General features: G+C 40.4%; 2 protein-coding genes and 1 long non-coding RNA gene across 3 annotated transcripts; 1 reads left to right on the top strand and 2 right to left on the bottom strand.

The window, feature by feature from the left end:
• Nucleotides 1-2,259: 2,259 nt before the first annotated feature.
• Nucleotides 2,260-5,088, bottom strand: LOC5579063. Its single transcript, XM_001664171.2, has 3 exons — nt 4,743-5,088; nt 2,603-3,628; nt 2,260-2,532 (listed from the first exon to the last, which is right to left on the bottom strand). The coding sequence occupies exons 1-3, from the start codon at nt 4,875-4,877 to the stop codon at nt 2,368-2,370; spliced, it is 1,326 nt and encodes a 441-aa protein (XP_001664221.1). The 5' UTR covers nt 4,878-5,088; the 3' UTR covers nt 2,260-2,367.
• A 13,409-nt stretch (nt 5,089-18,497) lies between these two features.
• LOC110674839 (serine/threonine-protein kinase ULK3) lies at nt 18,498-20,381 on the top strand. The gene has a single exon (XM_021839347.1). The coding sequence runs from the start codon at nt 18,794-18,796 to the stop codon at nt 20,240-20,242; it is 1,449 nt and encodes a 482-aa protein (XP_021695039.1). The 5' UTR covers nt 18,498-18,793; the 3' UTR covers nt 20,243-20,381.
• Nucleotides 20,382-21,227: 846 nt separating this feature from the next.
• Nucleotides 21,228-21,776, bottom strand: LOC110674390. Its single transcript, XR_002498819.1, has 3 exons — nt 21,669-21,776; nt 21,421-21,600; nt 21,228-21,364 (listed from the first exon to the last, which is right to left on the bottom strand). It is a non-coding gene; the product is annotated as an uncharacterized LOC110674390 (long non-coding RNA).
• Nucleotides 21,777-25,320: the final 3,544 nt, after the last annotated feature.

Below are 25,320 nucleotides of genomic sequence, written 5' to 3'. Positions count from 1 at the left end.
ACCCACCCCCTTTAGCGTTATGAAATTTGTGAATGAGCTCTAAATGAAAGCATTAATCGAAAAAATATTTGGTAGGCGTGATAGCCAACATCATTACGTACAACCGGTACCAAATATGTTTTCGAAAATAGTTCACAATTTTGAGAAATAATTCGTTCGATGCATTTCACCATACAAATATTTTTCGCGTTACCTTTTAGCGATTTTTCGTGCATAGACACTAGCGCAAGTGCGTTACTATGCGGCGAGTAGCGAATCAGGGCATGTATGTAACCCATATCAAAGTGATTCTAACTCATGCTCTGAGTAGAAATCTTTATGAGTGAATTGTTATAAGGAAACCAAGGAAACGCCCATATGTAGGCAATGTTTTACAACATGAAGGGCAGCTTGATCTGAACTACCTTCCCTAAATATGAACACCCAGAAAATTTGTTTTAAACTTAAATTGAGTAAAAGTAAACCACAGTCATACTAACTCAAGCCGTGACTATAACTTTTGGAAGGTGCATTTTCCGAAAGCCACAACTTAAAAGATTTCTACTCAGAATCTGAACAAGTTCAAGTTCACACATCATATCATATATGAACACCCAGAAAATTTGTTTTAAACTTAAATTGAGTAAAAGTAAACCACAGTCATACTAACTCAAGCCGTGACTATAACTTTTGGAAGGTGCATTTTCCGAAAGCCACAACTTAAAAGATTTCTACTCAGAATCTGAACAAGTTCAAGTTCACACATCAAGATTTACATGCAATGCAGTAGGTATAGGCCTTTTCATTCCGGTAATTTCATCTTCAACTAAAAATGCTACAAATGACTGGAAGAACAAAGGCCTCATCAATATCAGAGTAATTCCAACTCATAGTCTGAGTTGAATTCTTTCGGAGTGAACTGTTTCGAGAAAACACCCAAGTGTAGGCAAATTTTTACAATCTTTCAGCATGTTGAACTGAACTACCTACACGGATAAATATGAACACCCAGGAAATCGGTTTAATACTAAAACTAATTAAACGTAAACCACACTAAGTTTTCACCCGCATTGCCCTTGTTGTTGTTTGCCTCTCTTCCAAAAGCAATGCTGTTAAATAAACGATAAAGAGACGCATTGATTCAGCAATGGATGTCCATTTCATAAGTCAATATATTAGATTGGTTCAACTTTGCACTGAGTTAGCATTTTTCGTTGTTGTCAAATACGAATTTAACCTAAATGTGGGTTATCCCGAGGAAGATCGATTTGAGTCAGTAAAAATAATTCAAATTTAGGTTGATTTGTGGTTTTATCGTTAAGTTATTCAAACCACAATAATAGTAACGTAAGTCCTGATTGGAAATTTTGGAAGGTGGCTTTTACGATAACCACCACTTAAAAGATTTCTACTTACAGTCTGAACCTGATTTACATGCAGAAAATCAGTAAATTATTATGTTGTCATGTCGTAGTTTAAATTTCCCGTACAATTGGATAACAAACTCGATAATAAAGTATATGCACCTTCAGCTGAAAATGGCCAGAGAGAGAAGAATTCTAACTCAGACTCTGAATGGAAATCTTTCAGAGTATATTGTTAAGGAAACCATTAAATCATTCACGATACGCGACGCGAGACAAGACATAACACTTATAGTTCTTACAAACGTTCTTTTACGTTTGTAAGAACTATAAGTGTTATGTCTTGTCTCGCGTCGCGTATCGTGAATGTCGTGTTGTTCTTACGTTAGCACAAATCACACAAATTTTTAGTGAAACCATTAAATGCCTAAATGTACGCAAATTCTTACAAACATTCAGCAGCCGTTATCTACACAGGGATTAATATTAAAACCCAAAACTATATGATTTAAAAATCTGAATTTGAGTATATCGCATTCAGTTTTTACCCATAGTTGAGTGCCTCTTTTGCAAAAGCAAAACAAAGAGAGCTTTGACTCAGTAATAAATGTGGGTGGATAAAACAAATTAGGTAGATTGAAACTCAGGTTCTGATTAGAAATCTTTTAGAGTAAACTGTTTTAAGAAATACACGAATACGCCCAAATGTGGGCAAGTCCCGAAAAACTTTCAGCAGCTTATTCATTACTATCCATGATTGCATAGTCGACATAAGCGCCACTGCCCTAGGCTGGTTCATGTCTGTATTATTATGCCTTCTGGTATGACGTTTGGTTTTAATGCAAAATTCGGATACACGCATCTTTCTCCCTTGACCTTTTCTAGTTCATACAACTTAAATTAGACCATTTTACAGTTCGTTTCCTGATTATATTAGGCTATTTTCTGTAAATAAATACAATCGTAATAATATTTAGCAACATTTGTATTGTTATAGTATAAAAGATCTGTCGTGCATTAAACTCTAAACTACATTCGTCAAAAATTGGCAATCCTTGTAATAGGCATCGATTTCGTCAAAGTATTCGAACTTAACCGGCGCTTTGTCGTTCACTCTCAGTCTCGATCGGCACTCCTTGTAGCTCCGGAAAAGATTGTTCCATCGTGTCCGGCAGTCTCGGGGGGTCCTCTGAAATATAGAATTAAAAATAAGTTGAATTAACACTCTGAAGTGGATTGGAAGTTTATTTTTGACCCACATTTATGTGCAGCTCAATCAGTTTGTTCGAAACGCACTCGAACAGATTGTATCCCTTGAACTTGGGCCTCAGGTCGCAGTGGATTTTGATCAGCAGTACCGTCTGAATGCGGTTCCAGGGCGGGAAGATATTCTTGCGCACTTTCAGTCTGGCAAATTCCGGCTTTTTGACCACCTCCTCGCTGCTTCCTCCGCTGCCGGATTGCCCATCGCCGTTGAATTCGTCCTCGTCTTCTTCCTCCTCTTCCTCGCCGGAGTCTATATCGATAGGAATCACCGAACTACTGCCTTCCGCTTCTTCCTCCTCTTCGGCTTCCTCTTCCTCCTCGCCAATGTCCTCTTTGATCTTTGGCTCCTCGGGCTTCTTCTCATCTATCACCGGAGCACTAGTTTCCGAACCTTTTTTCGGCTGCTGCGGGACCACTTTGACCTCCAGGCTCTTCTTCAAGCACGAGTGAATTCCCCGCAGCACTTTGAGGATCTCTTCGGCCATCAGCTGGCTCCGAGCTCGATCCTGGTCCTTTTGCCGGTAGTGTTCCTGTTTGATCTGCAGCAACATATTCTGATTCGTGTAGTAGAGCAACTTCTGCTCCATCAGCCTCAGCTTCAAGTCCTCCAGGCCATTGTTCACCGTGAGCGAAGTCGTCAGTTCCTCATCTGCATCTTGCCCATGGTGGTTGGCCTCGGGCGATTCCACATACTCATCCTCGGTCTGCGTGGAGTCCATCATCATGCTGTCCCCCTCCATGACCCCAACGTCCACTCCAACACCCGCACCGGCAACATTCAACCCGACAGCATAGGAACTATCCGCGAATAGGTCGTCCAGGAAGATCTCCGTTTTGCACTTACTGTTCCCGTTATCGACCGGATGATGAGCGTTAGGATTGCCGTAATATTGATGGAACGTGTCGAAGAAGGGAAAGCGCACCTTGCACACCTTTCCGCCCGATTCCTGTCTCTTGACGCAGGTCCGATATGTTTTCAGCAGGTTGTTGAATCTCGTTTGGCATGCTGCCGCGTTTTTCTGGAAAAAAATCGGGAAATCCCCATTAAAATTAACGGTCTATTCCACACGAGGAAACCCACACACAGGCTTTGTCGCTTTTTAGTGGGATACAGCTAACCCATAAAATACACTGCTGAACATTTTTTATCGCATGCACCAAATTGTCGCTATTTATTTAGTTTATGATAGCAGAATCCTTTTCTGTTTTCAAAAATATCATAGCACGTCTAATTTTGGTGAGAGTGGCCGCTGAAAATGCATTATTTAACGATTTCAGTCAGCTTGCATGCCAGTTTATCAGCTTATACGATTTATTTGGTCAATATATCACAGAATTTAAGTTTTATGTGTTTTTTAACACAACAAAGTTTATGATACTTTCGATGCTCAGAAGTTGTGTTTTGTTACTTTAGATCAAAATTTATTCGTACAATTTAAACCAAACTATATCCTACATGAAAGTTAAAGTTTTATTCAGCATGCTTAGTGGATAGGACCATTAAAAAGTTTGATAAATCATAGTTTAAATTTTAAAATGAAATGCATGCATCGCTGCGCTAATGTCAATGAACAAAACATCGCTAAAAGGTAACACGAAACCCGTAAAATTTTGAGAATTGGTCCATTGATTCAAAAGATATCGTCCACTCCTTTTAAGGAATAACATTCTTGGTTATAGGAACCATGTTTTCGTTTCTGCACTTTTATTTTGGACCAATGTTTGCAGTTATGAAGTAAATTGTTGGTCACTATTTTGATAGCTTTAGCCACTACTGTACTGTACTGTAGTACTTTGCTGCCTGATCGCTACCAGCCCTGTATTCCTCGTACTCTTCGGGCCTTCCTTAGCCGAGCGGTTGGAGTCCGCGGCTACAAAGCAAAGCCATGCTGAAGGTGTCTGCGTTCGATTCCCGGTCGGTCCAGGATCTTTTCGTAATGGAAATTTCCTTGACTTCCCTGGGCAAAGAACATCTCGTACCTGCCAAACGATATACGAATGCGAAAACGGCAACTTTGGCAAAGAAAGCTCTCCGTCAATAACTGGGGAAGTGCTCGTTGAACACTAAACTGTGAAGCCAGGCTTTGTCCCTGTGAGCATGTCATGCCAAATAGAAGAAACCCTCGTACTCACATAGTAGTTATGGTCCTCGGCCAGGTAGTTGGAGATTTGGTCGTAGACTTTGTCGCTGCGGGCACATCCGAGCAGTTCCAGACGCTTCCGGATCATGAGATTCGTCTCATCGATGGTCCAGTTGTGGCTCGACATTTTTTCCCCCCGGGGCGTTGGGTGGCGAGCGCAACACTCAAAACAACAGAAAACTTACAAGAAACACAAACAGGCAAACGATCGAAAAAAACTTGAACAAACTTTAGCACTCGGCTTGCGATTTTGAATCACAAAATTCCAACGAAAACAACGCAGATTCTTTCCATTCCTTCACATTGAAGCGCTTTGTTGGTAAACAGGCGGCTGTCAACGGCGAAGTTCGATAATTTCGAACATTGCTCGCTTGCAAACAGTGTTGCCACAATTTTTTCCATTTTATCTGTGATTTTAAATATTATATTATTGGGTGGTATGAATAAAAAGCGTTGAACATTACTACATGTAGCATCTACTCAAAAACAAAATCCACAAAGTTCATGTTTGGTATGAATAAAAAGCCTTTCGAACATGCAGTACGTACTGCTTTCGAACATGAGCTTTTACTACATACGGGTAGAAGTGACTGATGCTGTACGTTAAGAGTGCAGAGTGATTCTGCACGTAAAGACTAGAGTGCCTGTAGATCCACTCTGGTAAAGACAAATCTATTTAGAGTGACGCTTAAAATTAATACAAATGCATGGAATCTAATCGATTACGTGACAATTTGCACAAAATCATGAAGGTGCTGAAATTTGACAACATTCGTAGTGTAATTTTGTGATTAGTCTTGTATTCTCTTTAGGTGTATGAATTTATGATGGTGGTACATCAAATAATTTTCTGGGTGGTTTTCGGTCTTCGCCAACGCCAGTGATTGATGATTTTTAGTTAGAGCTCAACTTCCGAGCCGATCAGTCGATGTTTTCGGACGAGCGAAATTCGGAAGTCGTTCACGGACTATTCTGTACGTTATTTATCGATTGTATCGAACGTCGTTTTCAATTTCACGGTTCAAGTCGCCGCGTCGCCGTGTTTCGCGATGCCGCGCCGCGAAAACACATTTCGCGTCGATTATTCTCAGTTCCCGAAGCAACTTTCCCACGATGAACTCCATAAATTCATCGGGAAAGAGCTCGGTCTAACGCGAGAACATGTGCTTTTGCTCCAGCCGAGCAGACGATTAGGGTGTACGTTCGTGGAGGTCAACAGCCTCGAACTCGCCGAGTCCATCGTTCAACAACACGATAATAAACACGAATTCGTCTACGACGGAAAGGCGTATAAGTTACGCATAATGATGGAAGACGGAGCTGTTGAAGTGCGCCTATTTGATCTGTCAAACGATGTCTCCAACGAACACATCGCCGAATTTCTCTCGGATTTTGGCGACGTTCTCAACATTCGCGATCTCCTTTGGGACGAACGATCCCCATTCGGTGGCGTCAAAACTGGCGTTCGTATTGCCCGAATGGTAGTGAAGAAGAACATTCCTTCTCTCGTGACAATCCGCGGAGAAGACACGGCGGTAGGTTACAAGGGGCAGCGGCAGACGTGTTTACACTGCCTAGAATTTGTACACGTTGGGATCCCCTGTGTGCAAAATAAAAAACTGCTGGTCCAAAAACTCACAGCAGACCAATCATACGCTAACGTAGCGAAACAGCCAGCTCTGTTGAAAAAACCGGCTCAGCCGAACACCCTACTGTCGAACAGATCGCAGTCCCAAACACAACCAAACTCGTCCCGGCAACCGAGTTCCAAACCGAACGAGGCCCGAGCGCCTAAACAGGTGAATAACATGGCTCCTCCAGCAACACCCTCTCTTCACAAATCTCCCGCCACTCAGCCTATCCATCAACTCACACCGATTTCGGGACCAATCGGCGTCATCTCTGTAAATCGCAAGACCGATGGTAACGAAACAGACAACTCGCAAACTTCGTACGCTTCAACCAGCAGCATACGGACCCGTAGTAGACGGTCTCCTCCTGGAAAAAAAAATGCGACATAGCTACAGCAACAGCAACAGCGAACAAGAACGAGGCTCCGGGGACGACATGCATTTGTAATGGAGCACACCAGCCTCAACATCGGTACAATCAACATCAACACAATAACAAACTCAACCAAGCTAAATGCTCTCCGTACGTTTATTCGCACCGTCGATTTGGATATCGTCTTTCTGCAGGAGGTGGAAAATGATCAGCTTGCCCTGCCCGGCTTCAACGTTGTCTGCAATGTCGATCATGCGAGGAGAGGAACGGCGATCGCCCTCAAAGAGCACATCAGATTCTCCACATCGAAAAAAGCCTGGACGGAAGATTGGTTGCCCTACGAGTGCACAATACAACATTGTGTAACGTGTATGCCCCGTATGGATCTGTTCTCCGCACCGAGCGGGAACGTTTCTACAACAACACTATCGCTTATTATCTGCGTCATCGTACCGATCACATCATCCTTGGTGGTGATTTTAATTGTGTAATTCGTCTGTGTGATGCGACTGGATCCAACTCAAGCCCCGCACTCCAGTCGGCCATACAGCAGCTTCGGCTGCTCGATGTGTGGCAACAGCTCCGATCTCGTGAGTCGGGATACACGTACATAACACACAACTCTTCGTCCAGGCTCGATCGTTTTTATTTGAGCGCTAACCTCCGAGAGCATCTGAGAGCAACGTCTGTTCACGTCTGCTGCTTCTCAGACCACAAAGCTGTTACTGCGAGACTATGCCTTCCTCTTCCCGACCGCGCACCCGGTCGTGGATATTGGTCTCTTCGTCCACACCTCCTCACCACCGAGAACATTGCAGAGCTCCAAATCAGCTGGCAGTACTGGACTCGCCAACGTCGTTATTACCCATCATGGATTGAATGGTGGCTGTCTTACGCTAAGCCGAAATTCAAATCTTTTTTCGGTGGAAATCCAAATTAGCGTTTGATGCTTTTCATCGTGAGCAGCAGCGTCTTTATGAACGGCTAAGCCAAGCGTACGATGGCTATCATAACAACCGTAACATGATAACAAACATCAACCGAATAAAAGCCGAACTACTTTCTCACCAGCGTCGATTCTCCGAGATGTTCATACGAATAAATGAAACGCTGTTAGCCGGAGAGCCACTGTCCATTTACCAGATAGGAGAACGAACGAGACGTAAAACCACCATCGATCAGCTGTGCGACGCACACGGTGCGGCTATCGACGATTCCGATGCAATCCGCAACCACATGGTAGAGTATTTTTCAAATCTCTATGCACGGGAGAATGTGGATGAGGAAGACGAAGGAAGAATGTTCCAATGCGAGAGAATAATTCCCGAGCGAGATGCTGTAAATGAAGCCTGTATGAACGACATCACAACTGCCGATATTTTATCGGCCATAAGAACGAGCGCGTCGAAAAAGTCGCCCGGACCCGACGGATTGCCGAAAGAATTTTACCTACGAACATTCGATGTGATCCACCGTGAACTGAACCTGGTTTTGAATGAAGCTCTCAGGTCAAATTTTCCTACACAATTCGTCGATGGCGTGATTGTGCTGGTGAAAAAGCGATGTGCGGGAAATACGGCTCGATCATATCGGCCGATGAGCTTGATAAATTTTGATTATAAAATTTTAGCCAGAATACTGAAGCGGCGCATCGAAAATGTGCTCCGTTCTCACAACATATTAACTGCTGCGCAAAAGTGTTCGAACCCCGAGAAAAATATTTTTCAAGCTACTCTGGCAATCAAAGACAGGATTGCTCAACTGAAAGCAAACGGTCGAACTGCCAAGCTGATCGGTTTTGATTTAGACCATGCATTTGATCGAGTAGACCACCGCTTCTTGTTTAATACAATGCATTCCCTGGGTTTTGACACATCGATGGTGAATCTGTTGTCTCGTATAGCAGCATCCGCATCGTCTCGCTTACTAATCAACGGCTTTTTATCATCACCCTTTCCAATCGAGCGATCGGTCAGACAAGGTGATCCGCTATCTATGCACCTTTTTGTGCTATATCTTCATCCTCTCCTGCGACGTTTGGAAGAAGCGTGTGGTGGAGAATTGATTGTTGCGTACGCTGATGATATCAGCGCAATAGTTACCAGTGTGGATCAGATAAATGCGATGCGAGATTTGTTCAGACGTTTTGGACGTTTATCTGGTGCTCGTTTGAACGAGGCTAAAACGACTGCAATCAATGTTGGGTTAATTAATGACCCAATAAACGTGCCGTGGTTGTGTACAGAAAATACGATTAAAATACTTGGTATCGTATTCACTAACTCAGTGGTGGAGATGGTTCATCTAAACTGGGATATGCTGGTATATTGCCGCACACCTAGCGCCAACATCAGCACACGTAGCAAAGGTAACGGCAACAATGCGGCGGTTTATATTTCGTGGAGCGCCGGCAACTGTACCAATGCAGCAGCTTGCGCGTAGTAAAGAAAGTGGCGGTCTTACGCTACACTTGCCTATAATGAAGTGCCCATCGTTATTAATTAATCGTCATTTTCACGAGATTGAATCCCTACCTTACTACAACTCCTTACTTAACCAAGCAATTCCTCTCAATGCAAATTGTCTCTCAGATCTTCCCTGCCTAAAATCAATCCTCAAACACTTCACCAACTTTCCCTTCCAAATACGCCAACGCCCTTCCGCCGATCTCATTCATCGATACTTCATTGAACGCACGGACAGACCAAAAGTGGAGACACAAAATGTAAACTCAAATTGGCTTCGAATATGGAGAAACATATCGTCACGGGATCTTTCGTCTGCTTACCGGAGTGTACTCTACATGTGGGTGAATCAAAAGTTTCGGCATCGTCAACTTTTCTTCAAAATGAGGCGGTCAGATGGGGAACAATGCACACACTGTGGAGCACACGTTGAAACCATACAGCACAAATTTTTTGCTTGCCCGAGAGTCAATGACGCGTTTTCACTTCTACAACGAAAGCTGACACAAGCTACTGGCGGTAGGCGTTTCGACAGTGATGATCTTATGCGGCCCTCTTTGGAAAGAATCGGAACACGAAACAAATCAATAGTTTTGAAGCTTTTAGTTAATTATATTTCCTTTATTGATAAATGCAATGCAAGGTTAGATATAGAAGAATTAAATTTCACTCTTGATGTTGGAACTTGAATAATTATGTGAACATTTTTAAATCCAATTCGACAAATAAACGTACTTACAAAAAAAAAAAAAAAATTTGAATTTAAACTTAAAATCTATGAAGAGATAATCTCTTGAGATTACAGCTATCAAACTAGGAATTACTAGGAAGATTCTGGTGAAATTGCGGAAGAATTTTGATGCTCCCCGAGTGTTTTCTTAACAGCATGTTGAATTCCTGAAATTCTAAGTGTTTCTGTGATATTCTCGTAATTTCGGTAGGGAATTAATTTTTAAATCAACAAAAACAAACTTCATTTTAAATTGAAGATTTTTTTGTTCCAGTTACTTATATTTTTGATTCTGACAAGTTCAAATCAGTGTGATAAAGATCTCATCTGCCATTTTGTTTTAAGGCCGGTTTGCTACTGACAAGAAAAGGAATCGCCTATCTCGATGCGTGGAAAATTTCTCCCAAGAAATGGTCAAGAAAATCACTTTTTTTCTGATCGCAGTACGCAGTTGAGAAGAAATGTCACTTCAAAGGGGGCTCTCTGTAGGAAATTTCTTGACCCTTTCAGTCAAGGAATTTCTTTACCTTTCTTGAGCGAAACAGCATACTCAGCTTTAAGCAGTAAACGGTGAAGCCTTGGACATTTTCAAAAATCTCAAATCATTCATGTGTTTCTTATATTTTTGAAATCTATCGATAACATTATTTAGAACAAGAGGTGAGCTTGCCCCTACACTGGAATAATCTTCAAAAATTGTGCTAATCAACCATGATTTGAACCTATATATCTAAAGGAGTCCTTCTTGCAGCCCAGCCAAAGCCCCCCCCCCCCTCCGCCCCGTCAGTGAATCAAATTCAAATTCGTACAGATTACTGTTTTCACATCAAGTTGGGGAAAACTATCATTTTAATGAATACTGCCCATACTTGCATAACAGTCCCATATTCTATGGGATTCCCTATATAAATGGGACTGTTATACGAGTTTGGGCAGAATATATCGAATTCAAAATAAATTATCAATAATGATGGTCATAGGTATCATCTATTGTTCAACAACCGTAAACTATTGTGCTCGAGTCTTTAATAACGTTGTTAGATGATTTTTGTTATATAATCCAATAAGTCTAACAGTGACTTACATATTTGCTTATGGATCCATTGTAAGAGCGATATTCGTGAGTACTGAAAGAGTTTTTGTTGAAATGAGTTTTAGAATCATATTAAATACTTTTTATTTATACCAAATATGGAAGTGAATAGAAACAGTTTTTAATTTTTGAACAATAGATGACGCCTAAAACCTTAATTATTCATAAAAAAAATCTTCGATATAATAGCTTTTTACCTACTTGCTGTGAAAACAACGCCCTGTACGAATATGGCTGGGCCACTGTACCATCTCGTAAACTATCTCACTCAGGATCTCGCCTCTCTCGATCACTCCGTGACTGGTAATAACCGGTATCCTTGCCAGGTCATAGATTTCGGCGGCATTGTAAATTCCGGTGACATTGTAGAGTTTGATCGAAGTTCATACAAACAGGGGCAGATTGGTTCTCAATAAGGTTCCCAACTTCCTCGTCTCTTCATCAGCAATCAGCAATCATCCCTTGAACATCCGTTGCCCTGGTAGGCATCCGCTCGGTTCCTCTACCATCGGACTGAAACGTTGTATTAATCCTGGTATTAATTACAGTGACTCAATTTCATTTTCGTACGGGGCACTGTTTCCATATCAAGTTGGTATAAAACTATTAAATGATGCATGGACTTCCATATACTTTATCATTAACGAAGGTCATAGGTGTCATCTATTGTTTGGCAATGACAAACTGTATTCATTTACTAAAATCTTTGGAATAATGGAAAAGGATTGAGTTTGTGTCTATAATTGACCCAATTCCATATTCGTACACCTAACAAAAAAGATGTGTACAACATTCAAAACTAATTTTTAATGGACAAGATGATTGCTTAAGTTCTTCGTTGTGTTGTTTAGATGTAGTAGAGTACATTTGGAAAATTTATAAGCGGACATATTTGAAACTTAAGTAAATTTGAGAAAAAATCCACTTTTCCCATGTTTTTTGCTAAAATATTCGGTAAGTCTATTGTTCGACTTACATTTTTTCAACATCACGTCCTTAAGAATGATTACTGCGTATATTGCACAAGTTTCAAAAAATTATAATCAGTTTTAGAGTAGCTTGGAGTGGATATCGACAACTTATACTTTTGGATCTTAGGTAATATAAAATTTATAACAAATTTTAAACCAAAAATTTTAGTAGAATTCTCTCAGTTTGGCCCCTAAATGGATAAACATAATCCATAGTTTATGTTCCTATCAAAACATTGCGTAATTATTATTTTTAATTTTCATTTTACTACCAAACATGATTACAGAGATTTATAGAATAAATATTATTGCCGAAACCGCAACACAAACGCTTTTAAACTGATGAAAACAGCAGGATATATTCTAATAAAAATGTCAATGCTCTCTGCGAATTCTAGTTATTTTGTATTTTTCCTACAAAATCAATAAATTGCAAAATAGGGTGCTATTTTGAATATAATTTGAATATTAATTCAAAGATAATTGAATATTACGATAACATCAATAGACCATTTCCGTCAAAAAAATTTATTTGCTCATGAGCTTTCTTTCAATTTACTGGACAAACTTTCCTAAGGAACCCATATGTTTTGAAGCCCCTAACTAGTGAAAAACAATGAAAAACTGGCGGCACGACAATTCGCCCCACGGTCCCGTACATATTATTTCTCTCCAATTTTTATCAGGCCCCTTTTTCCCCTATGATTTTATCTCCACGTTGTGGTGAATTTTGATCAGCTGTTCCTCTGCGGTCTCCACTCAAGCTTCTGGATTTACTGCAACGATCAAGATTTACTCAGGTGGCGCAGATCATTGATGCGTGACACTAGTTCTCTCTTTTATTCTTTCGCTATTCTTATGCAGAGCAAATAGTGACGTCAGCCGGAAGATAAAAGAAAGAAAAAGTGGCACACAACAATGATTTGCGCCACCAAAGTAAATTCAGAACATTGGTCTCAACTTTGTTGATATTCGGGTTTGGATGCACTACCAAGACCCCAAACAAATGGAAACTGGGACCATCAGGAAGAGCCGTCGCGATGAAATTCTTCATGGACAGATGAAAGATCCCCTTCTTATCCTTCGCATGAAGTTGCTGTGGTGCTCCAGCTAAATAATTCTCGAAAAGAGTGCTACTCACTCCTGGTTTTAAGGCCACTGGAAAATAGGCGACAAAAAATTTCACAGCGTGGCAGCATAACATCTTTGGGCCCATTCACATATTTCATAACGCTGAAGGGGGTGGGTGGGTGTCTTCAAGATGTTACAAGTCATACAAAATTCGGAAAATATTCTTACAAAATGCGTTATGAGGGGGTGGGTGGGTGTTGAAAATGATTATTTTTGGCGTTATGAAATTTGTGAATAAACCCTTTTAAGCTATTTGATCCTAATTCGAGATCCGTAACAATGCCGCTTTCAAGGTTGCAAGAGCTGTTTGAATAATAAATTTGATTCGGATTCTGCCCCGGCTTCCATGGGATATCCGGTAATAAAAATGAGACGCTTCCGAAATCCTCGTTGCCAGTTTGCCGCCGGCCATAAAACCACAAAAGAGCAGGAACCTATCGCGGATCATCCGGTGCACCACAGCAGCTTCAGCGGGTTATTTGTTGTGGTCCTGAAGGATTTCAAAGTTGAGAATATCATTAAATTCCAACTACAAGGACGGCCATTTTTCGTGGAGTTCTTGTGATTTCGGTGACTGTTTGAGGGCATAGAAGCAGCACGCTAAACCAGATTCACGCATCGCATGAGTTCGATCTGCATAAAATAAGGCAATGAATGCAAAAATGTCTGAATAAGTGAAAAATCTGTGCAATTCGCACACATTCTTTGAGCCTATACGTAAACATGTTGGCCATTGGCTATATGCAAATCACTGAAAATAGAACTGTCAGTCATCACCCATGTGACAGCAAACAGTTGACTGTTGGTAAGATGATTTCTTACCGGGAATTTTTTCATCGAAAAGCTGAAAGATGGTCACATTCACGAAATTTGTTTCCCCATTTACTTCCGCTTTAAATCTATATAAATAAAAATGGAGTGGTGTTTGTATGTCACGAAATGGCTTGAGAACGGGACAACCGATTTACACAATTCTTTCACTGTTGTTTTCTAGAAGGGTTCCGACGTGTTCGTGCGAAAAAAAAGTTTAGAGAAGTTTTCGGGAAATTTGGTAAAACGGGAGAGTACTAATATGCCATTTTGTATGGGAGGTATCATTGACATCTTCCAACAGCCTACTTGATGGCAAGACGAAGTTTGCCGGGACCACTAGTATTAAAATAGAAAAAAAAACTGAAAAACTTAAACATTGTCATGTTTTCATAATCAAAAGAAAAACGGAAGCGAATTCCGAATTTCGAGCGTTCTTTCGCTGTGCGTAATTTACTCATTGATTTTGGTTTACAAGACATTGCTCAATAATGAATACAACCTATTTTCACAGGAAACGTGCTGCATGTGAAGGGGCCAATTTTGTGCACCCGCTACTTATTTTTGAGCGGAACAAGTTTAGCGTGAGGTTGATAAACAACAAACCAACGAGCGAGTCAATTTTGTTGTTGCTGGATTTGACATTTTGTTGTGTCTACAAACATTCAATGCAGGGATGTTGTAAAAATTTTGAGAAATCTCCACTTTCTACACCCAGGGTTGAAACAACTGTGCCGCACGACGAATTTCACCTCAAATTCCCAAATTTTCAAAAAATTGTAAGAAAATCAGGAGTGCATACAAAAAATATCTGAAAGCGCCAATGATCATTAAAAAGTATCGCCTTTCGAAGAAAAATATAAAAATTGGGGGTAAGGTCTGACGGAAATGGTCTATTGTGTGGAGGTTTGTACAGCGTAGTTTAGAGTACTTTATTATTAAGCGAAGTACGTAGTTAAAATTCTTTTTACAGACAAGTTCAAAATTAACCTTTACCTGTTGTTTGTAATGAAAATTTGGTTTACATTGATTAAAAAACCATTTTAGAAGAGTTTTGAAGTTATGGCATAACAATTTTCTGAACTCAAAAGGGATAAAAACTGTTTATGATTCCTGTAAACTGTATACATTTCAACTGAATTTCTATCAGAGCTCATGAATATAATTAATAGTTTGGATCCAATGAAAATAATGATCGTTATTATTCGAATTATTGGATTTTATTGCAAAAATCATAGAAAAACTGGAATTTCTCATAATTTTACCTAAATTTCATATATGTCCGCTAATGATTTGTCCAAATGTACTTCACTGCATCTAAACATCATAATAAAGCACTTCAGCAATCAAATAGAGCTTTTAAATTTAGTTTTGAATATTGTAAGATTGAATTTTGGTGGGTGTACGAATATGGAATTGGGTGAATTTAAGACATAAATTCAATACTTTTCCATTAATCCAAAGATGAATGTAAATGGAAACATTTTGTGATTACCAAATAATAGATGACACCTATTACCTTCAACGTGGATAAAGTATTTTAAACTAAAAACATCATTTAATAGTTTTTTACTAACTTGATGAGAAAACAGTATCCTGTACGAATATGAAATTGGGCCACTGTAGGTAGTAATGTGTTGCTTGAGACACATCTATAATTCAAACTTACCAAATTTAATAGTGGCTTCCGTCGAGTCAAAAGTTGTTCAGACTGCAATTGGTGCTTTAAAAGTTTACATAAATAAAAAAAAAACAATCTGTCATGAAACGATCACAGTTGCTAGTTTTTGCAGTGCAACCAGTCAAATGTAACATATTAATTTGATCGCTCACTCTCGCACAGCCCGCACATTTCGGCACAATTTAAAGTGAGCCGAGTTTCCCACCCCTTGCCTCAATCACTACTGTTCTTTCCAATGCTACCATATATTTCATGGGAGGTTACTAATATAATTTCAAAATGATCATACAACCTGAAATGAAATTTCACATTTTCATAGATAAATATGACGAATTCATCGGATAAAGATAATGTAGATTTGGGACATGATTGAACGTACAGTTGGCTGCAAATCGTTATATGCATAAATATTTACGAAAGTTTTGAGCACTGAAAACAGTATAAAGTCAAAACGAGCAACAAGAACGACATCAAATTAACCATCGTGGTCCTACGTCACCAGTTCGTACAACCCCATAAGGATGTACCCTTATAGTTTTTACTCCTGTGTTCTGTATCCGTTGTGTTGGTAATCGTTCCATCTTATGGTCGGTACGCTGATCATAAGTACACGGAGAAGAACGAAAATACTAGTTAGTGTACGATATAATATTTGTTCAATATAATGCTCTTTTATGCTTTCAGAATCTTAAAAATTATTCACCGAGTTATTATATTTTATCCCTCATCATGCTTATCCGCGAAATATTTTTCACCATGCTTATGTAGTGAATCCCGCTACTCTTGGGACTTATTAAGAATAAAATACCATTTTGTTTAGGTCAGTATCAACATCACAACGTGTTCTTCAGCATTTTTCGCAATTAAAATAACATTACTCCAAGTATCATGCCAATCCGAGTTTATTTGGCTGTGACTCCACTCAAGTGACACTCGTTGGAAAAAAAAACATAAATGTGTATAAAAAGTGGCAGGAGTAGATCATCCTTTGCCGCCACAAACCCGGTCTTTCCGCGATTTTTCAGGTTTGGCTCGCATCAGAAACAGCACCCGTAAAGGACATTTTCCCACAAAAAAAAAAATCGGCAACAGGAAGCAGTGAATACAGGTAAGTTTGTTTATCATATTTATTTCGGAATTTTGTTATCATTTTGTCACTATTACAGTCCATAATGCAGGAGACCTTATCCATTCCGGTCATCGTGAGCAAGGCGAATTTGTGGCAAATATGGTAGAAATGAATTCTGATCAAAGCAGAACAGGAACAGACTGGCAGAAGCAATGGGTAGCAAAACAGAAAGAACAAGAAATAAATGCGCTACATGCAAAAATTCACATTGTCACATTTTCTGGTCTTTGTTTACTTTAATTAAAGAAAAATCGCTTATTTTATTCATAGCACAGGATTTTAGGATTTTAAGCATTAAATGCATAGTTTCTGAATAATCATTTACCAATATAAAATCCGTTTATCCAGGTTTTTAAAAGCGCTAATGGCTGCCGCAAACAGGCTCGTTTTCTGGTAGGGACATGTCGATTTGACGTTTGGCTTGGGTCGTTTTCTATTGAACGGACCCAAGCTAAACGTTAAATCGTTTAATCCCTACCAGAAAGCGAGCCTGTTTGCGGCAGCCATTAGCGCTAGTAAAAAGCTGGATACTAGCCAAGATTGATACGCTAAAATGCATAGCAATGAGTGAATAGACCGAATATGATTTTAGAATTGTATTTAAGCCTTCTAGTATAATATTTTCTTAGCGTGTACTGTGCAAAAGGATAGGACAAGAAACGGTCAAGGAACGATTCCGCTACCGAAATTACTTGAGCTGTACGCTGCTGCGAAGTAGAACTGATTTCATAACGTCGGTAACGCCTGCCGTACAAATCAAATGGAGCTGTCACTTTTCCGAACGGAAAAATGTGCCGCTCAATTATTCCGCAAGTAAAAGTGACATTTCGCTCATACTGAATCAGCTGTCAAAATTACTTCGGTAAAAAGGAGAAATTTTACTTGAGTGATTTACGTTTCAGGTCCGTACTTGGCTTTATGCGTGGTATGCACCTGAAACGTAAAACGCTCAAGTAAAATTTCTCCTTTTTACCGAAGTAATTTTGACAACCGATCCAGTATGAGCGAAGTGTCACTTTTACTTGCGGAATAATTGAGCGGCACATTTTTCCGTATACGGTAAAGTGACAGCTCCATTTGATTTGTACAGCAGGCGTTACCGATGTTATGAAATCAGCTCTACTTCTCAGCAGCGTACAGCTCAAGTAATTTCGGTAGCGGAATCATTCCTTGACCGTTTCTTGTCCTATCCTTTTGCACAGTACTTATGATCAGCGTACCGGCCATTAAGACTGATTTGCTGCTGACAAGAAAAGTAATCGCATATTTCGATGCGTGGGGAATTTCTTCCAGGAAATGATCAAGAAAATCACTTTTCTTTGATCGCAGTACGCAGTTGAGAAGAAATGACATATCAATTGAAGCTCTCTGTAGGAAATTTCAAGAAAAGTAAAGAAATTTCTTGATTGAATGGGTCAAGAAATTTCCTACAGAGAGCCCCATTTGAAATGACATTTCTTCTCAACTGCATACTGTGATCAGAAAAATGTGGTTTTGTGGACCATTTCTTGGAAGAAATTTCCCACGCATCGAGATAGGCGATTCCTTTTCTTGTCAGTAGCAAACCAACCTTTATGGAGCAAAATGTATGCTTGCGCATAGTTTAATCAACCAGTCTAATGTCTCATCCTTTCCGTCGCACGACATTTTTTCATCGCGAGTCAACGACGGCGACGTCCAACGTCACAGACGATAAAGCAGATTCCAATCAGCTGATCGCCATCGATTGAAGAATCAAAACAAGAAGAGGAACAACGAAAAAAGTGGTTTCATAACAACAACCACCAGCCACAACAATACAGAAAATTGTGTGATCAAAAAACACAGGAAAAGATAAAAGGTCAATTTGTCCAAGTTTCACCGCAGTTTATCTATTTTATATTCCGTGCTCATCGGCAAGGTTTAAGCTTCTGGTTTGAGATGGGCAGTGCAAAGTTCAAATTGACTTGAAGTCGTCGTTCAACGCTCGAATGAAAAATGAGATAGATGCGGATACGGTTTGCTTACTAACGGAACCCACCCCGCAGCTATGGCCACTTCGAGACCTAGCATCACCGAGTACCAAATGCTGGAGCAGATTGGGAGCGGTTCGTACGCGACCGTTTTCCGTGCCATGCACAAGGCCTCGAAGGAGATCTACGCCGTGAAATGTGTGGAGAAGGGAACGCTGTCGAAATCCGCCGTGGACAACATCGTGACGGAGATTAGCCTGCTGAAGAAGCTCAAGCATCGGCACATTGTGGAGATGAAGGATTTTCTGTGGGACGATCGGTGCATTTACATTGTGATGGAGTTCTGTAATGGGGGAAGCTTGTCCGGATATATAAGGCAGCGCCAAAAGCTTAGCGAGCTTACTTGCAAGATATTCCTGAGGCAGCTGGCGTCGGCTTTGAGGTACATGCGCGAAAATGATGTCAGCCACTTCGATTTGAAGCCACAGAACTTGCTGCTGATGAAGAGCAATGGGAGCGCTCCGATGCTGAAGGTAGCCGACTTTGGATTTGCGCAGCATTTGAAGCTAGGGCAGGAGAACACGCTGATTAAGGGATCGCCTCTCTATATGGCTCCGGAGATTCTGCTGAAGCATTGCTACGGACCATCGGCGGATTTGTGGAGCATTGGGGTGATCTTGTACGAGTGTTTGTTCGGCAGGGCGCCCTACAGCTCCAAGACATTGCAGGAACTTTTGGACAAGATCCGGAGAGAGAGGCGAATAGAACTTCCGAAAGCGCCGAAGATTTCTCCGGAATGTGAGGATTTGCTGTGCAGATTACTCCAACGCTCACCGGACGACCGAATCACGTTTGAGGAGTTCTTCAAGCATGCATTTTTAGACTTAAAACATGCCCCTTCAGAGCAGAATCTCGAGAAGGGAATCGCACTCATTAACGAAGCCATCGAATTGGACAAGAAGCAAGATTATGACGCTGCGTACGGAAAGTACTGCAAGGGCCTTCAGTACTTTGTCCCTATCATCCACGCCGAAACTGACCCGGAAAAGAAGAACATTCTCCGGCAACGCGTTCATACCTATCTGAACCGCGCCGAAGAGATCAAACATTCCTTTCAGCAAGAAGACCCAGTCAAACCATCTACTTCTAAACCTCTGAACCGAACTCCATCGCGAGTCTCCCAGATCCAGAGGGCTCTCCAGCCAACCGATCTGTACCAGCAACTCATAAACCTGGCTTCGTCCAGTCCGGACCTTAAATCCGCCCTGGAAATCGGACGTCAAGCGGAACTCTACGCCCTGGAGAACAAACTGGACGTCGCGTTGGAGTCGTATAAAACCGTACTCGGTGCCTTGATGCCGCTGTTGGCCGAAGAACCACGCGGATCCAAACGGCGGGAGCTGCTCCACCAGCAAATCGTCCGCTGGATGGAGGAAGCGGAACACATTAAATCCGTTCGCTCGGCGCAGATCCTGGAGGAGATGGAGAATGGTCCGGCCGCTCATTACAATTGCTGCTTGCAGTGAATAGTAGAATATGCATCGTATACACATTCACGTTTTACACGCTTTCATTCATATAGTTGTTATGGCTTTAGCTTTGATTGTGACATTACATTTTAAATAAAATCGTTTAGACAATGATTATCCTACTCTAGAAATGTAACGGCTGGGTTTCTGTTTTATTTACACCGTTGTTCAAAAGTTTCCCCTACAAATATACAAAAGTGTTTTGTCCATATATCTTCGATTACTCGTTTCATTGAAACCCTCTAATGTTCCAAAGGCAGTTGATCTTTCATCGTTGGTCCTTTAACGTAAACAGTTTTTGAATTTCATTTATAAAATGTTTACCTAAAGTTATTACATTTTTCCAAAATTGCACTGAAAAACATGGCTATTACTTTCAGGATTTCATGCATTTTCATTTTGCAGCGTTTGGTTAGGCTCATGAAACTTAGATGCTATCAAATAATTTTCATTAATAAATAGGTTCAACCTCGACCTTTATTCAAAACTTTTGTTTTGCATGGTACGCATCTCCCGTGCCAAAACAGAATCGGGTGTAAATCTATCATTTTGTTCAATTAAATTGATGTGAACAGTGTCCGGGACGTATATAAAAAATTGATTCACTATTTTTTTTTCTGGCGTTACGTCCCCACTGGGACAGAGCCTGCTTCTCAGCTAAGTGTTCTTATGAGCACTTCCACAGTTATTAACTGAGAGCTTACTATGCCAATGACCATTTTTGCATGTGTATATCGTGTGGCAGGTACGAAGATACTCTATGCCCTGGGATTTTCCAACCCGAAAAGATCCTCGACCGGTGGGATTCGAACCCACGACCCTCAGCTTGGTCTTGCTGAATAGTTGCGCGTTTACCGCTACGGCTATCTGGGCCCCACTTTTTGTTTGTGAAAATATTGTAACAGCCCGGCAAATAGTTTCTACGGCTTTTAGGTATGATTGTGACATTACATTTTAAATAAATTTAGCCCGACAACGATGATCCTACTCTAGAAAATGTAACGGCTGGGTCTCCTTTATTTACAGATAATTTACACTGACCAAATCTCACCTTCATTTAGGGGGATCCTCTTTCTTCGATTCATTTCCGCTGATTTTGTTCCATCCTTTGCTGATCATCTGTGAAGAGATTTGTCAATTACAATAAGCTCATGAGCCCACCCAATCCAGGTTACCTTGAACAGCGGCATGTCCTTCCTTTCGTTGGCCGGAACTAGCGCTTCGTTCTGATGCAGCTGATACCATCCCCAGTGGATGCCGATCAGGGCCGGAATCATCACGATGATGACCATGTTGTTGTTCATGAACGTCCTGAAGCGGGACATGGTGAGGTTCTTTCTTTCTCCTTGTGCAACCTAATGGTGAATAAGCAGCATTATATTACTGAAACACTTTGGAATCAAAACCCGGAATTAATACGCACTGCCTAATTGATTACAAAATCGCAATCTTTTCCTCCGTCTATTTTTGTTACGTTTATTGTGATCTTGATATTCTGACAGTTCGTTTATTGCGCCGCCCGGCGGCGTAAGGAAGGTAGTCGGTATAGAAGATTTTCGAACATGATGGGATCCCCGCTCACACAATGTTCAAAGTACCTTAATACACAGGTACTGGATTCCCGCAAATGTTCATGTAAAAGAAAATAATGGGCGGTATGAATAATATGTAGTAAGGTTGAGTTTACTCAGGGGGTGGGAAACTCGGCTCACTGTGCCCGGCACATTATTCGGCACAGCACCACACATCTGGGCACCCTTACAATCATTTCTTTTTTTTTCTTCTTTTTCTGCACACGATTAGATTTGACAGCTGAAATTTTGTTGTAGGTTGTTCGGTTCAACTAGTGATCCTATATAGAGAGATACGCGGAAGTAAAATGGAAATATTTGGCAACAGACCAGCAGTGCTGATTTTGCTCGGCGTCGAGAACAATATTGTAACACGGACATGACTTCATCATCGCTAAAAATGTTATTTTGTTTCGTTATAGATCTTTGAGCTAGGGCCCATTCACAAATTTCATAACGCGAAAGGGGGTGGGTGGGTGTTCTCGTGGTGTTACGGCTCATACAAAATTTGTAAAATATTCATACAAAAAGTCTTACGAGGGGGTGGGTGGGTGTCGAAAATGGCCATTTTTGGCGTTATGAAATTTGTGAATAAACCCCTACACATTCAAACTAATAAACAGCCCAAAAAATCAACAACTAAAAATCGCATTGAAAAAAATTAAAAAAAGAAAAATATTTCATTTATTTTGCTTCATGCAAAATTACTTTTACCGAAATAATTTCAAGTGGATAACATTACTCCTCAAGAAAAGTTCAAAACAAACATAACGCATGTTCGTTTGGCTCACACTTTGACAGCTCTCGCTGCTCGATTGGCTCACACTTTGACAGAAATGTCAGCTTCCGCGAATCTCTCTTATAAAGGATTTCTAGGTTCAACTATAGTTTAGTTTCGAAGAAATTAAGGCCGCACGGGACGTCATCATAATCACCCTATTCATTTCAAGAAGCAAATCCCAAGAACCACTCCATATATCGATGCGAAAATGTATCATTATGATTCTATATATGTAGTGCACAACCCGATAAATTTTCAGCTTTATCGGTTCATTAAAACTCGAGATTTGCTTCCACAAAGTTTTGATGATAATTGTTAGAGTGAGACGAAAGATAGGGAAAATAACACGGTCTCCCGTGCCCCCTTAATACTGCCGTCGAGAAAAAGATATTCAACGCAACTGGCTTCCTGTTTCCGAACATCTTCTGTGTGCACAAACGGTTCAGATTTATTAGCACTTTATCAAGTAGGTTCCCTCCCCCTCATATATGACGATGTATTATATAATTTCCTTTCAATTCAAAGACTATGAAATATCATCGAATGTCTATCGAAGATTCCGAACGAGCTTTCCGAATTGGTCAATCTCCTAATCTATCATCTGTATATCGATATATTAAAGAGACCGCCATGGGGACCATGATTGACGAACAACGATTGTGTTCCTCCGCAAGCATGCCACTTCTCTGAGAAAGATTGAGACATGTACGGCTGCGTCAAGTAGGTCTCCGCTGATGATGAACCAGAAGATCGAAGGAGACAGACAGAGGGACAACAGGAATCCGGTATATCCATCGGGAGAGTTGCTAAATATGGATCCGTGGTTGTATGTGGCTTCAGTAAAGGCAAAGGAGCTGAGGAAGCTCCGGAGGAGTCGTATAAAAAGTAGTGTGTCAGTGTTTGCTAATTTCTGATTTTTCATTATGATTTAAATATATGAAAACTAATGAATTCAATCTTGTGTTCAAGATGTTAGTAACAATCACATTGTAAGCACAATAATAATTTATTTCTAGATATCTAAAACCACCAATTGTATGGGTACATTGAGGAATACAAATATGGTATATTTATGGCATTTATTTAATCACATTTTAGACCAACCACCGCCCCATTACTATGTCTCATGTAGCAAGTCATTGGCATGCAAACCTCCGCTGAGCAGCGGCACGCCACGGTGACGTACAGTGAATCAAATTCAAATTTGTATAGCTTACTGTTTTCACATCAAGTTGGGGAAACTATCATTTTAATGAATACTGCACATACTTGCATAACAGTCCCATATTCTATCGGATTCCCTATATAAATGGGACTGTTATACGAGTATGGGCAGAATATATCGAATTCAAAATAAATTATCAATAATGATGGTCATAGGTATCATCTATTGTTCGACAACCGTAAACTGTTGTGCTCGAGTCTTTAATAACGTTGTTAGATGATTTTTGTTATATAATCCAATAAGTCTAACAGTGACTTACATATTTGCTGATTAGACTGGCCCTAAAACAAAAATGTTGTAAAACTCAACGGGGCACCCTCTAGATATGTGCTTCAGGGTAAGAAAAAAGCTCTCTCAAAATTTCAACTCATTTGGTTGCTCCCCCAGCTGGCGCATTCAATTCGAAGTTTGTATGGAATATTTCTTTCAAATATATAGAAGATTGACCCTATGTCACTGTTTTGTTCGGTATACTAGTAAATCGCGTTCAAATGAGCCCAGAACGACAAATACACTAGTTGATACCCCAATGAACCTAGTTGCAGAAGGTTGTATCTGGTTTTAAGCTCATTTTCATTAACCTTTCAGTTGTTCAAAGTAAGGCTTAGATCGGTACTCCCGTACAATCACATATACGCATGCACCTTATGCCGCAGCTCGCCCAGCGTCATAAGTGGCTATGATGCGCTTAGTGGCTACCACCCGGCTATGTGGAAGAAATGCTAAGCAGTAGCAAATCTACTTCAGATAGGTGAAACACAAACTTTTTCAATTTTAATCATGATACAACCTTCTACAATATTGTTCGCTATAGTATCAAGTAGTGTTTTTGACATTCTGAGTTCAATTGAACGCGATCAACAATTTCCCTAACCCACACAGGCGATGATGTGCTGTTTCCCATATGTTTGAGCTTAAAATCCCATATTAACTTCAATTCAAATGCGCCAGCTCATGGAACGACCAAATGAGTTGAAATTTTCAGGAAGTCTTCTTCTAACCCAAAGAAATAATCCTGAGGGGTGCCCCATGGAATACTAAAACCTTAATTTTCTCCCATACTGAGCTGGGCCAGTCTAATTGCTGATGGATCCATTGGAAGAGCGATATTCGTGAGTACTGAAAGAGTTTTTGTTGAAATGAGTTTTAGAAACATATTACATGCTTTTTTTTATACCAAATATGGAAGTGAATAGAAACAGTTTTTAATTTTTGAACAATAGATGACGCCTAAAACCTTCATTATTCATAAAAAATCTTCGATATGATAGCTTTTTACCTACTTGATGTGAAAACAACGCCCTTTACGAATATGGCTGAGCCACTGTACCATCTCGTAAACTATCTCACTCAGGATCTCGCCTCTCTCGATCACTCCGTGACTGGTAATATCCGGTATCCTTGCCAGGTCATCGATTCCGGCGGCATTGTAGATTCCGGTGACATTGTAGAGTTTGATCAAAGAGCGGCAGATTGGTTCTCAATAAGGTTCCCAACT

Source organism: Aedes aegypti, chromosome 1 (assembly GCF_002204515.2).
Source record: "Aedes aegypti strain LVP_AGWG chromosome 1, AaegL5.0 Primary Assembly, whole genome shotgun sequence".
NCBI lineage: Eukaryota > Metazoa > Arthropoda > Insecta > Diptera > Culicidae > Aedes > Aedes aegypti.
This window is presented reverse-complemented; position numbering and strand designations above follow the sequence as displayed.